The sequence below is a fragment of the Crocuta crocuta genome, unplaced genomic scaffold (assembly GCF_008692635.1).
Source record: "Crocuta crocuta isolate KB4526 unplaced genomic scaffold, BGI_CrCroc_1.0 scaffold118, whole genome shotgun sequence".
NCBI lineage: Eukaryota > Metazoa > Chordata > Mammalia > Carnivora > Hyaenidae > Crocuta > Crocuta crocuta.
The window spans coordinates 15,714,205-15,728,492 of NW_027551558.1; the positions used below are offsets into that span (position 1 = coordinate 15,714,205).

Sequence of the window (14,288 nt, forward strand, 5' to 3'; positions counted from 1 at the left end):
CCAATATGCACTAAAATTTGCTATAAAAATGTATATTAATTTAAGTGAATTCAGCAGAATGACTGGACTAGCAAAAATAAAATTAATTATTCATGTCACCAGTATTTTAAAATGCAGAGTGGTTATCAGGAAGACATATAATTATAAGTAATGCAATTATTTTTTTATAATGAAGATAAAACTGAGGTTAATTAATATTTTTAATAAAAAATAAAATTTTTTCTTTGAAGTTACAAAATGTATTTTGTTAGTTTTAAATATTTTTCATGGAAATGTGTGTGTACTCTGCTTACGTTTTTCAAACAAATAGTATTAATTTTTTATGAGCATCTCCACTTCTGCCAGGAAGCAACAGCAGTGTCCAATATATTCAAATACTTTTTTCTTGCTTGAAAACTAATTGGGTTTCTTTTCAGAACATTCCATAGGAATCAAACGCTGTCAAATCAGTAGGACACTGTGTATGTCAAATATACATGTTTCTGACAACCTATCAATGCTTTTAAATCCTTAACAGTTCCTTTTCTTGAGTGGGTTTGTTATATCCACTCTGTAAAAGCCTAACTGGAACCACAGAATTGCTCCAATATATTTCACTCATATTTACTGATTCTGCTCTACTCTACAATTTCTTACTAGGAGTTTCAAGCTATAGTCCCTCCAGTCAAAAATCAGAATCTTTCAAAGCCTCGTTTTCTTTCCTTTCTCAAGGTTTTTGAAATAAGATAAAAAGAAGATGAAAAAGGCCATGGACTCTCAAAACCAGGTAAGGAGAGCAGAGTCAGTTGCTCCACTGAATGTCAAGGACAAGGCTTTGCTATTTACTATTCTTATGAAGTGTGATTTTTTGCCAAGATAGATTTTATATATACTGTAAAAGTTCAATATAGAGACCAAAATGGAATGCTTCCGAAACTCAAAAAAGGATACCATTAATAATTATATGAGTATACCAGATGTGCACAGGAACTAAATAGGCCAGCCGAGAGGTATGGCCACCCTGTTCAGGGTGAAATCTATGCTTTGTTAAATAATCATCAGAAGATGTAATTAAGAGCATCTTCACCAGTATCACTGTAGAGCTGAATACAATTCAAGAGATTCTTAGTTAACCCACTTAGAGAGGTAGTAAAGCCAAAGTGTAGCCATGGTAACCAAGCTGCCCAAGCTACACAACAAGGTAGGCGGTGTGTCAAAGGGGAATCCAGTTCTCATGATTTACTGTGTTCTTTCCCTTCTCTTATATTCCCTCTAAGTAAAAGACATTTCTATGGATCCATATTCACTACAGTATGTATACAGCTTGTAAAATAGTCTTGAAGAAAAGAACCAAAAGACTGCAAAAAGTGATTCAAAGACTAGAACAGAATAAATGTCACAATTTTGATCACAAAATAAATAGCACAGTTTCACTTTCTTTTCATTACAGACTACATCCAAAGGGAATGAATATTGCCCTTTGCATGCTGGCTTACTTTTCCTCATTTACATAAAGCTACATATACGTCTTGAGACATTGCCAGATTATTCAGAAGAGGAAACACTTAGAAGCCAAAAATCTTGCATGACACTCCTGGTCCTAATCCCAAGAAGCTCCGAGAATCGCAAGAAATCTTACTAGCCATTATTTGCAAATATGTGTTTTCTGAGAGTAGCCTTATAGAAAGCGTCTCTTTTGGGGCGCCTGGGTGGCTCAGTCGGTTAAGCGTCCGGCTTTCGCTTAGGTCATGATCTCGCGGTTCGTGGGTTCGAGCCCCGCGTCGGGCTCTGTGCTGACTGCCAGCTCGGAGCCTGGAGCCTGTTTCAGTCTGTGACTCCCTCTCTCTCTGACCCTCCCCTGCTTACACTGTCTCTCTCTCTCTCTCTCTCCTAGAAATAAATNCTTCACTTGTTTTTTTTTAAAAAGCCACTTAATCCAAAGGTTGGTAAATGTCCTCATTATTTCATGATATGAATCATGTTTTTCTAAAGTAAACATCAGTTTCAAGTTTGATCATCAGAGGAAAAACTTTTTTAAAAAGCGTATTTACTTCTAAGTAGGAAAGTAAACAGGATCCTATTGGGTGACATTTTGATGAGGACTATTTTATAAAAATTCTCTGACTCTGTAAAAAGCGAAAATACATTTCTTCCCTACTACTTGCCCTGCAGGATGGATGAACAAACCTCATCTCATCTATTTGAAGTGAATCCAATTTAATTTTTCTCGACCAAAAATCTGTTTCCATAGTTCTAAAACATACAATCACCCCAAGGTACACTGCCATTGTAGCTTAAGTGGCTCAGTGTTATCACTGAGGAAAATATACTTTGACTGAGGAAACAGTCCAGTATGGCTTTTGAAAAATAAAATAACCCTTCTTGGTACACAATTTAGGAAGATGGTTGATAAAAGCAGGCAGATATGGCCACTATGGGCAGGATTTAAAGGAAGATGCTTCATCCAATTTACAAAAATGGGTGAAAGGTTATATAGTCCAGGATTCAGCATTATAAATTGCTCTTTTATTATTTAAACTTCTAGGATTTTGACAATTCTAGTGGATAGTTTAAATTCTACATATAACAGTGGTCTCTTCTTAATTGAAAGGCAATTGAAAAATCAATTATGAGGTAAAGAAAATGTGCAACAAATTACTGTTACTTAAGGATACGTAATTTGCATTTGTCCTTAGTAGTTTTTTCCCCCACATGCACACCTGATTACCTGAAATCAGATAGATATCATTATAAAAGATAATTTCAAAACTTACTGGTCCAACCTGAAAACACTATTCCACAAGTGAGTATTTGTAGCACATTAATCTGAACTATTTAATTGCTGTTATTGGTCTGCTAAAAATCTAAAGATTTAAAATATCTATTTTTAATGAACCTAGTAATCTTTTATTTAAGTCAATACCTCCTCAAATGAACCAAATAATCACTAATTGATTAGATCATTTACTTCTATAAACCACTGCCGTCTTTAAACAAATAATAGTTTATAATAAAAGAGAAACATTTCACTGGAAATTAATGGGTAGCTAAGTGTTTTCCTTTTACACTAATTACTACTATAAAATGGAAACTTTTTATTTCCTTATTTCTAGGTATTTAGAAATTGTACTTGCAAATGCAATAGCCATTTTGTATGTTTTAAAACAGAATTTCTTAATAAAAACCAGTCACTAATTCATAAAATACATTTTAGAAAAGGCTGGTAAGTCTTTCTTTATTTTGGGATACATCTGGTTTACCTAGGAGCTCAGGCAACAGTCATTTCTTTAATAACGAAATAAGGCTACTAACAAAAAAATCTCTGATACTTTCAAATTTTATTCTCAAGAATATTTCCAATTCTGATTGTCCTAGTATGCCCCCATACGATTTATTTTATATAAAAGAAACAGTCTATCAATTGCTTTGTGTTTCATTTTTCTATACCAAACTCATCTTACTAACTTGTTTCTTGATTTTTTTATGTTTACTTATTTATTCTGAGAGTGAGAGTGTGTGCACACACGAGTGGGGGAGGGGCATAGAGGGAGAGATGCAGAGAGAATCCAAAGCAGGCTCTGCGCCATCAGATCTTTGAGATCACGACCCAAGCTGAAGTCAAGAGTTGGAGGCTTACCTGACTGAGCCTACTAGGCGCCCTAATAATTTGTTTATTAAATAAATCATAAAATACTAATAACTATAACAAATCATCAATGAAGTATCAGTAAAGTATATCAAATGGAGCTGCTGAATATGCATAAATCTGTGTAAAGTTCTAAAGTCACAAGTCTTTATTCAAGGGACTAAGGACTAAGTGTTATTATTAACAATCTTATAAACCTAAACAAGATTGAAAAAAATCAACAGAAAGATTATACTGTGAGCACACATTCTTACTGAAATGGATATTCCATAAGGACAGGGGTTTCTGTTCATTGTTGCTAATGTATCCCTAGTGCCCACGACAGTGTATGGCACATGTAGAATGATCAATAAATATATATTGATGAATACCACGTGAGACAGCTCATTTTACTTTGTGACCAAATGCAAATAAAAAAATAAAAGGGGAGAGAAAGAAAGAAAGAGACACAGAGAGAGAGAGACAGAGACAGACAGAAAGGGCATATCGGCCCATAATATGTAACACTACCTTTATGAATTTACAGAATTTGTAAAATTTTGATCATCTCTCTTTTCCTAACACATTTTCTCTCTTTCTATTCTGTTCTTCTTGCTCCTTCCTATTGAAAGTAAAAATCAAAATCTATTCTTCTTTCTCTGGTAAACATATGTTAATTAGAAGACAGGGTGCTGATATGAATAGAATTCACTTTCTTCTATTCTCTTTCCAAATTTGACATGTGTATCTCAAACACCTGAAGTAAAAGAAATGTAAAAATAATTGGTGTCATTCTTGTTTCTTTAGAATGTAGTTTTCTAGAAAAGTTAGGATCATGTATTTGGAAAAGCTTTATGTGGCCTCTATAAGAGACAGAAGGAAACAAAACAAAAGGAAAGAATTTAGGCCAAGGAGACACACAATTCTGAAAGAAATAACAACAGAACATACACAAAGGCTATAAATGTCAGTAGGGATCTAGTAGCATTTAATAGCATTTTGGTAATATTCTAATAGCACTCTCTGAGGCAGATAAGATTTCTTTTCCTTAGTCTTCACTGATATAATGCCAGTGCTGATGCACAGTAGGTAACCATTAAGTATACCCTGATTGCATTAAGTTGTGAAAGTTCAACATTTAAAATTATATCTTCGACATGAGACATAGGTTCACTGAAGAAGATTATAGGTGAGGGCAGCTAACCACATATAATACAAAATATGGAAGCTGAAGACAGTTTTTAAGCATCATATTTTGGGTTGTTATCTTCAGATAAACTAAGTGCATTTTTCTCATAGACAGTGTGGGGGTCAAGGGCAGGTATAGTGATTATTCTGAATTAGAGTTACCTAAGAAACAGCCAGAGTAAGAACACTATGAAGTCCCTTTGTCTTCACAAAGTCGGAGATAATTCTCTCATATGAAAGGTACAGAGGCATCCGTATCACCAGACATTCGGAATACAGAGCCAAGAAGGCTATATACACAAACCTTGTTACTTTTACTAATTTATTACCCCAGCCCAAATCCTGTTTAGAATTCCTTACTAATACAAGTTCCCAAATCTAAGGGTTTCTTTTTTCCCTATAAATTTCTTACAGGTTTATGTTTCTTTGTCTAAAAAAGTATAAAATATGCCTGCCTTAGTCATTTCTTTGGGTCTCAGTTTTATTACTGAGACTATGTAGAAGTAATTAGTTTGTTTTTCTCCTGTTAGTCTGCTTCATGTCAGATTTCTCCTGTTAATCTGTATCATTTTTAGACCATCTAGAAGAAACTTGAAGGACAGAGCATAATTTTCCATCTCAACAACAGTAAAAGAGAAGCCCTATCATTCACCATGAGAACCACATGACTATCAATTCAAAATTATGACACTTTAAAATACAATATAAGTTTTGTATGAGATTTCTCTTCAAATTTGCTTTATTTTCTTTTGATGATATACTAAGCCTGGAAGGCCTTCCAAGTACTTCACAAATTTACTTGTTTATTTAACTTAAAAAGTGAAAACCCTGTGTAATTAGCAGACAATCCACTCAGCTTGGGCTAGACCAAGGTTACTGATCAAGACTAACAGCTAGCAGCTAACAACCCAACACAAAGCAATTTACGAAAATCCACAAATCTCAGATAAACCGCGTATACCAATTTCACATTCAAACTGAGTATATTATGCTAAGCAAGACTCAAAGAAAGCCACAGCACCTAAGGTCAGAAACAATCCCATTTTAGAAAAGACACTTATGCAGAAAAGCCCACTTTCATAACCACAGTTCTACTTTCATAACCACAGTTCCAAGACAAAGGAATGAAATCCACATACTCACCTGGCTAATGGGTTCTTTTGTAGGGGGCTTTCCTCTTCTGGCTGTGCTAGTAGCTAGGGTTGTGGTGGTCTCCATAATTGATGTGGACATCTCTGACTGCATGGCAGTGGCTGTCGACTCGGTTGTCATTGAGGAAGGCACTTCACCAACAAGTCTCACATTTCCCACTATGACGATGTTGGCATCATTTTCGGCTGCCATATTCAGAACTTTCAAGCCATTGTAGTAAAGCCCAGAGAGCTGGCCCTGGAAGGGCTGGCCCTGCTCTTTCCCGCCAATTATTATGGTTGCTTGGCTATTGAAGATTGTGAGCTGACGCCCTGTAAAAATAATATTACATACATGCAAAAATGTTGATTGTGAACTCTACATTCTACAAAGGATGATAAAACAGATCTTTCATGGGGTGGATAATGAGAGCAATAAACTATAAGAGAGGCATTTGACTCATAATTCATTGCTTATAAATGAGGTGTCCATGAAATGCATAATCATTGGCAAATATTTGTAAATTCTCAACGTATTGTAAATGTAGTGTTTTTGCTAAAAGACCAATCAAAGATACATATGATAAATCAGATTTTAGTGGATCCCTTTTCCCTTTTACATCAAGATCTTATACTATTGCTCTCTTAAGTCTCAATTGTCAAATTTAAAAAAAAAATGTGAAATAGCTAATGTTTCAAGTATTTGTCATTCTAAAATTATCACTGGTAGAAACTAATCTAGAGCAGCTAAATCTAATTTTAAATTTATGATCAAAATTTCATAGTTCATGTAATGGCCACATATATCTATATGCTATTCTTTGAAAACGTTAATTTTTTTAAGATATAGTCCATTCTTATTTGAATTATTCTATTTTTCCGGCAATCACACTGAAAAGAAATGCATGGTTTACACTGAGCATGTCAGAGACAAAAAAAATATCCAAAAATATTTTTCTGATTGGCTTTCAGCAAGTCTATTAAAACAAAACAAAATGAAAAAAAAATAGCTTCAGATGTAAAAAGCGGCTTCAGGAATGATACACAAACCGATGGAGAAATTATGGCACATTTCCATCAAACAGCAATCCTCAGCAACAGTACCAATATCATCAAATTGAGTATCCGGTTTTAGCAGATTGCTCTCTGCTCATAAAAAGCATGCACACAACTTTAAGTTCAGTTTTAATTAGGGCTTGTTCTCAAATGCTCTTAGAAGGTTGCAAACGTTAAAGGGACTTCATTTTGACTGGCAATCCATATTGCCCACTATTTAAGATGCCTAGAGTTTAAACCAAGAGTTTTTTTGTTTTGTTTTGTTTTGTTTTGTTTTTTTTCAGGACCATAATAAAGATATCAGAACTACATATATTTTAGTTAATAATTTAGAGGCTGGAACATGTAATATAATCTATGAATGATTTATCATTTTGGGTTAATGCTTGCTGTGAGTACCTTCATAGATTGAGTTAGTGGATTATATTTAACAGTCCCTTTAACCTTAAGTTAACAGGGTAAGATTATTAAACAGCTGGTACGTCTAAAAATGTATAGAAATTATTATACAAGGTATGCAAATATTACTATCTACATTTTACGGTTTTAAATTTGTTTTTAATTTAGTTTTACGGAAAATTTATTTTTTATGTTTATTAGTGTTACAATGAAGTACTACTTGGTTATGTTCAAATTATTTTTTTATTTGAAGTTTTAATCAATGTTTTTTACCTTTGTCGAGTAGCCATTCATCAACTACTCGACCAAGTCGATATGGAATTCGCTGTCTAGCAATCGCCAGGCGCTCGTTATCATTGTTTCCTTTAAAGTTTAAAGAGACATTTCATTGGTTAAAATCTGTAAGGTCAAAGGTTAAAAGTTAATACTTAAAGCTTGAGCTATACAGTTGCCACATGATTTTTTGAAATTTGGAATTTTAAAAAGTTCTACCTAGAACATTTCATGTTTCAGACTTGTCATTCATTCATTTATTTTATTTTAGCAAACAAAATTATTCCTATGTTAATTGAAAATTAGAAATCTGCATTTGAGCTAGGTTATTGAACTTATGTTATAGACAGACCCGAACAACCAATTTAAACAGCATATAATAGCTTTACAAAAAAATGACCATTGATCTCAGGGTTTTGTCTTTTTGATGTTTCTTATTAACTAGTTAAACATGTTCAGGTGAAACAGGTTTAAGTTTTCAAAATACATTCAACCTCTTATTCCAGACTAGTAATTTATGAACACCAAACTTAATACCATCTTTGGCACACTGAAGAATCTAAAATAGGCCTACAATACTTTATGTCCTATTCAGAAAATAGAAATTCTTATTCATCTCATTTAAGGAAACCACAAAGTCTGAATAGTTCTTGTATATTCCACACAAATTGATTTACCAATCACTTGGACATCACACGGGAATATATCTTGCATCATCCAAATTTGTTATTATAGGAAAAGGCTTTGACAAAAGTGACTTCATTTGAGTGTCCTTCAGTTCCATTTAAAGCTTAACATGCTGAAGTGTATAACATTTGAAAGAAATGGTTTTTTTTTTATTCTCAAGTCTCTGCTTTTATTAAGCTATTCTAAAGGCATGACAGTGTAAGAAACAAATACAATCCACAAACCGTGGTTCCTACTCACAGATTCAAACTAAGTGGAAGCCTCGCTTCTTTGAACAATACATTATCTGATAGAATCACAGTTTAAACTGACCTTGAATAATTCTTGCAAATAGATTAACGTACTCCTGATCTATAAAGCACTCAGGAAGAAACCAGGCTGACATCTCAGTGCTCAAGTGTGAATACTTCAAGAAGTTTGTCTATTCTGTGAAAATTAACTAACATGGAATTTGAGCTAATATGTCCTGGCAAAAACTCAGAGGAGAAACAAACACTGAAAAGTAGTACTGCTGACAAGAAAAGACGGGAGCATTTTGCTCAAGAAAATAATAGATACAAGTTTTTCTCAGAATACTTGTGTCATCTTACACTATTTTTACTATATACTATACTTACCACAATAAACCCACCATTATATTGGTCACATTCTTTTTTAAGAAAAAGAAAAGAACTATCATTTAGACCTTATCAAATTGTCCTTTGAATGTCTATTTGACTAAAATATTTCATATATTAGTACTTAATTTAAAATTTAATATTAGTACTTAATTTAAAATGTACACCTGAAATGAATGTAATATTGTGAATCAACTATACTCAATTAAAAAAAAAATGTAAACACCAAAGTAGTACCAAATATAGTTTAATAAAAACATTAGTATGTATTTCTTTGTGTTATGTGATTATTTAAAAGTTATAAAATAGTATTTTATTCTATGGGATATTTTTAATATATTGATAATCTAAAAAAAACAAACAAGGATACAAATAGCATAAATTCCAAGCGTATCTTTGTTTTAAAAGAGTACACAATTTGTGTTCTCATCTGTGTGCTTGCATACATATATATATTTGGTAAAATGCACTAAGGTATGATATTGGTTATCTTAAGGCAGTGTGATGAATGATGAATATGTGTTTTTGGCTTATACGTGATTTATATGATCAACAAGTTTGTGCATAATTTGATAGGCAAACATGAAATACTTTTTCAAAAACACATACCCTTTGCTCTATTAACTTCTTTGTCCACCAAAACTCCTATATCAATTCACTTTGTTATAACTTTTCTGATGACTTTATAAGTAAGTGGTTCCTTATGCTGTTGTTCATGCTAGAGAGTCCCCATCATCAGAAATGATTCATTATTCCCTCAGACACCACCCAAATTTAGGCTCCAAATCACGTGTTGCCCAATTATACTACAGTATATTAACAGACCTCCCTGAATCATCCCTTCAATAATTGCATCCATTCTCCATGTGTCAGATGAAATCTAAACATGCCCTTTGTTTGTTATAACCCTTCCCATTGCCTTTAGTATAAAATCGCAACCCCCTGTTCCCCATCTCATGACTGCCACTGCCTTGCTAGCCTCTTTCCATCCTCATGGGATGGAAAGGCTCTGCTTTTTCCTTAGGCTTTTGCACTTGTAACTTCCTTTATTTGAAATACTCTTCCTCACTCTCATCCCATTTCCATTTTCCCTTAGCCAAACATGACTCATTAATGGAATCTTCTTGATAGAAGCATTATTTCCTCAGGAGGTCTTTCCTATTTGTCAACAAGTTAGATTAAGACACTTGACTGCATGTTTCCCTAGCACCTGACACATGCCCTTTGGAATCAGGCAGTGACCTTATAACTGCATATTCAATAAATATTTTCCCTCTGAACTCTGAAGTTCCATCAGGTCAGGTATTGTGTGTGCCATTAATTGTTATATTCTCGGTGATAGCACATTACCTATCATATAACTTCCTGTGAAATATCTGTAGATTGAGTTAGTGAAGGAAATCTTGTCTTTAATTTTCATAGTTGATGATGGATGGAACCATCATCTCACCCTATAGCCTAACAACATTCACAAGAAAAAGAAAGTAAATACTCTGCCCAGAGAACAGATGGCACAGATGAGCTTCCATTTGACTTTCATGTGATATGAGATATCACATCTTTCATTTATAATTTTACCTCTTTTAATGATGGTCACTGACTCGAACTTCCACACAATCAGTTCTTTATTTGCTTAATAACTGCCTCATGCCACAAAATAAGTAATCATAGTTTTTATAGTACGGGAAGCAGAAAAGCCCTCAGTAAGACAGGTGGAGAGAACTGACAGCTTTGTATATTCTTTTTGAATAACTTAGAAAAAGAGCACATAAAAACACATAAATACATATGTACACAGGTATATAAAATTTGCTCTCATGCCTTTGGCACTCACAGGGCAATTATTGTAATTGGATATGACATGATTTAAGTCAACAGTAGCTTTTAAAGATCCATGATGAGAATCAGCTAAAACAATAAAAATACCCTTATTTTCAATGAATAACAAAGATCAATCTACAACAATAATAAAGAGAAAAATGAATAGGCAGCAGAAATAGGTATAAAAAGATGTAATAATTTTAAAAAAGGTAGCCACACGAACAGGGCCATACAATCCCATCACCATGACTATCAGATGCCTTCTGGTTCAGAGACTTTTTTTAAAAGAAAGGTTTGATTTTGAAATCAAACCACAGGCTAGTCTTTGTTGAAGTAATGGATGGGAAATCAGATGGTGCTCACTTCAGTTCAATATATGGTTTAAAAATTTTTTAATGTTTATTTTTTTATTTTTTTAAGTTATTTTATTTTTTATTTTTTTTANGGATTAGAAGGAACTTAAATGTTTATTTATTTTTGAGAGAGAGAGAGTGAGGCAGAACATAAGCAGGAGAGGGGCAGAGAGGGAGACACAGAATCCAAAGCAGGCTCCATGCTCTGAGGTGTCACCACAGAGCCCGACATGGGGCTCAAACTCATGAGCTGTGAGATCACGACCTGAGCTGAAGTCAGACGCTTAACCGACTGAGCCACCCAGGCACCCCTATGTTCAATGTATGCTTACTTTAGTTTCCAAATTGTTTGTTCTACTACTAGAATAAAAAATTAATGACTTCTCTTGTGACAAAATTATATATTAATACACTATCAACCAAACAAAGACCAATCTACATAGAGTACTGTGATAATGTCTTTTTGACAGATGAATTCTATTGGTATAAAATAGCTCAGATTGTTTAGGTTCACCGGGAATAAACCTACATGTTGCCAGTACCTCATGATTTTCATTAACAAGCTTCATATGAAAAGTCATTATTGAGGTATATTATTTTTATATATTGCTCAAAATGTATTTCTTTCTTCACAAATTCATAATAATATGTTATTTACAAAACAACCAATAATTTGGTATGACTGTGTTCATTTTTAATCCTTGCCATAGTTGGATAATACATCTAAACTTAGCATATAGTATTAAGGACATAAAACAACCAATTTGAATGGGAAAGGTCAAAGATAAATATAATTTCCAATGACCTTTTCTTTACTTTGGAAAGGGTTGGGATCTAATACCAAACATGCTGGTGTGTAGAAACATTACACAGTCCTTCTGAGCATGATCAGAGGACAGGAGAGATTAAAAATCAGTGGAATGTACCTGTCAAAGGAGAATCTTTGGGAGAAGCTATTTTCATCTTTAAGTTTCCTAAATCAGAGATTATGATATAGTAATAATGACCCACTTATAAAAGACCTATTCATTTTGAAATTATTAAAGGGTCCAAGAAGAATCTGAACTTTTCAAGAAGCATACAAATCAACAGAGCAATCTATTGAGCCTATAAAAATTAAGTTTATGGTAACAGAAATTCTCACCAAATAGTTAAAATATAATTTGTCTGCATACTTCCTTCACCCTAACAAAGGTAGAATGAGGTTGTCCTTTTATTTTATTTTTCCTCCAGTGGATTTTATGTGGGTTACATGTGTTGGCAACCTCCACTGAAAATGTCACCAGTGACATACATGTCTCTGTTGAAGTAATTTCCAAGCAACAAAACAGTATGTAAAACCTGGGTTTATTTTTCTTTGATTTGCAAGAGGATTCACCATTTTTTCATTAACTAATTTTTCACTGGACTGTAATTAATACATAACATTATATTAGTTTCAGAATTTAGTATTTTTGACAAAAGGCAGGCTTCCCTTCACCAGAATCAATGTCTAGGTGCAAGCTCTATTTGGAATGGCCATTTTGGTAGAAAGTGCTAAATGTAATGGGTATTTCTAACAAGGTTCCAGGGGTGTAGATTAAAAAGGAAAATCTAATCATTCAGACTCAGAGTGCCACATTCTTTATTTTGACTGAATCCCAGATAGTTTCATTTTCTCACCTAAGCAATAATAGTGGGTCATACTATAGAATATTAATTTTGTATAAACCAGCAGACTTCAAGGAAATGAGAGTAATTTCAAAGAATCACGGTAAGCAGCAAGGAGTAATAAAACTCAAATCCTTGACTTGTAGTTAAATTTCATTGTGGGACTCTGAGAACAAAGAGAAATAAAATTGTAATCATTATTTTTATGACTACTGGTCAATAGAGAAAAGCTATGGGAACTTTGCTAATACATAGTTTTTCTCCTCTCATTTTCATAAATCTTCACCTCTGATGTGTAATGTCTCCTCAGAAACAAAAGTGTCAGTTTCGATATGACAAAATAAACACTTGTGGGAAAAAAATAAAGCAATGCTATGAACCTAACATTTTGTCCAAAATAGTATGGAAGTAACAACAAAGATGATTGTTTCTTCTGAAGCCTTCTTTTTTTCCTGAGTTTTGAACTTTGGGAAATACAAAAGCATTCTGAAAAGCTATATATATTTCCAGAGAAGATGAGGAGTTTGTTTTTAGTCCTTTTGCTTTTAAATGAGAACATGTTATTTGGATACGCCTAGACCCAGAAATTAAAGTAAATGTTTAACATAGTTTTGTAAAATTACTCCAACTTTAAAAGCAGCATTATCACATAATTTCCAACTAAATGTTGTATGTGTCATTGTTATGCAAACCATTCTAATACAGTAATACCTAATGTAGCTGGTAATGTTTCAAATAAGTAGATTTTGAACATCATTGATTCTTTGAGGAACAAACTTGTGAAAGAACATAGCTATTCTAATGAAAATATCTGTCTTGTGTGTTACATTGTTTGCTATATCATATGCAACATATGCATCTATTTGTCTCCTGACTCCTCCAACTTTCTCTTGAACCACTTACTTCTAATGCTTTAAATTCTAGTCATTCTGTACTTCTTTCAATTCCTTTAGAGGAGCTAATTGTTTTTAACAATGCCATTTTATTTGCTTTGCAAGTTTCCTGTATCTATGTGTACTTCTAACACTCTCACCCACTCCCAACATAAATATAAATGTGTACACACACACACACACACACACACACACACACACACACACGTATGTCTGAGTCTGGCCAATCGATTTTCCTCTTAAATATTAACTTAGATGTTTCTCCAGGAAGCATCCCCTATGCACCCCCTCCACCAAATTAGCTTAGAGCTTTCCATTATGCATTGTTATAACACTTAATAGCAGCGTCTATAATCGTGACAAAGTTGATTCTAGATTCTAGATTTTAGATTCCTTGCAAGCAAAGGATCCAATATATCTGTTCATTGCTATATACCTTGTGTATAGCACATGCTGGGCACAAGGTAACAACTTGATAAATAATTCCTCAAAGGAAAATAATCCAGTAGGGGTATTTCTTGCATAGCCCTATGATATTTATTCTTCAAGAGCCAAAAATCAGTAACATTTTTAATATATTGATTATATATATTATATATATATATATATATTTATTT

The 14,288-nt window shown here is 33.4% G+C and overlaps 1 protein-coding gene across 13 annotated transcripts in view; it reads right to left on the bottom strand.

Annotated features, from left to right (window-relative positions):
• The window catches only part of NRXN1 (neurexin 1), a 1,134,059-nt gene that overhangs the window by 129,456 nt on the left and 990,315 nt on the right, over window positions 1-14,288 (bottom strand). For 8 of the 13 annotated variants that reach the window (XM_077749163.1, XM_077749165.1, XM_077749164.1 and 5 more), the window contains 2 exons: window positions 7,651-7,740; window positions 5,936-6,255 (listed from right to left, as the gene is read on the bottom strand). In XM_077749163.1, coding sequence (XP_077605289.1) covers window positions 5,936-6,255; window positions 7,651-7,740 — 410 coding nt within the window. The remainder of the gene's footprint in view (window positions 1-5,935; window positions 6,256-7,650; window positions 7,741-14,288) is intronic. The other 5 variants (XM_077749167.1, XM_077749171.1, XM_077749170.1 and 2 more) reach the window with 1 other exon arrangement.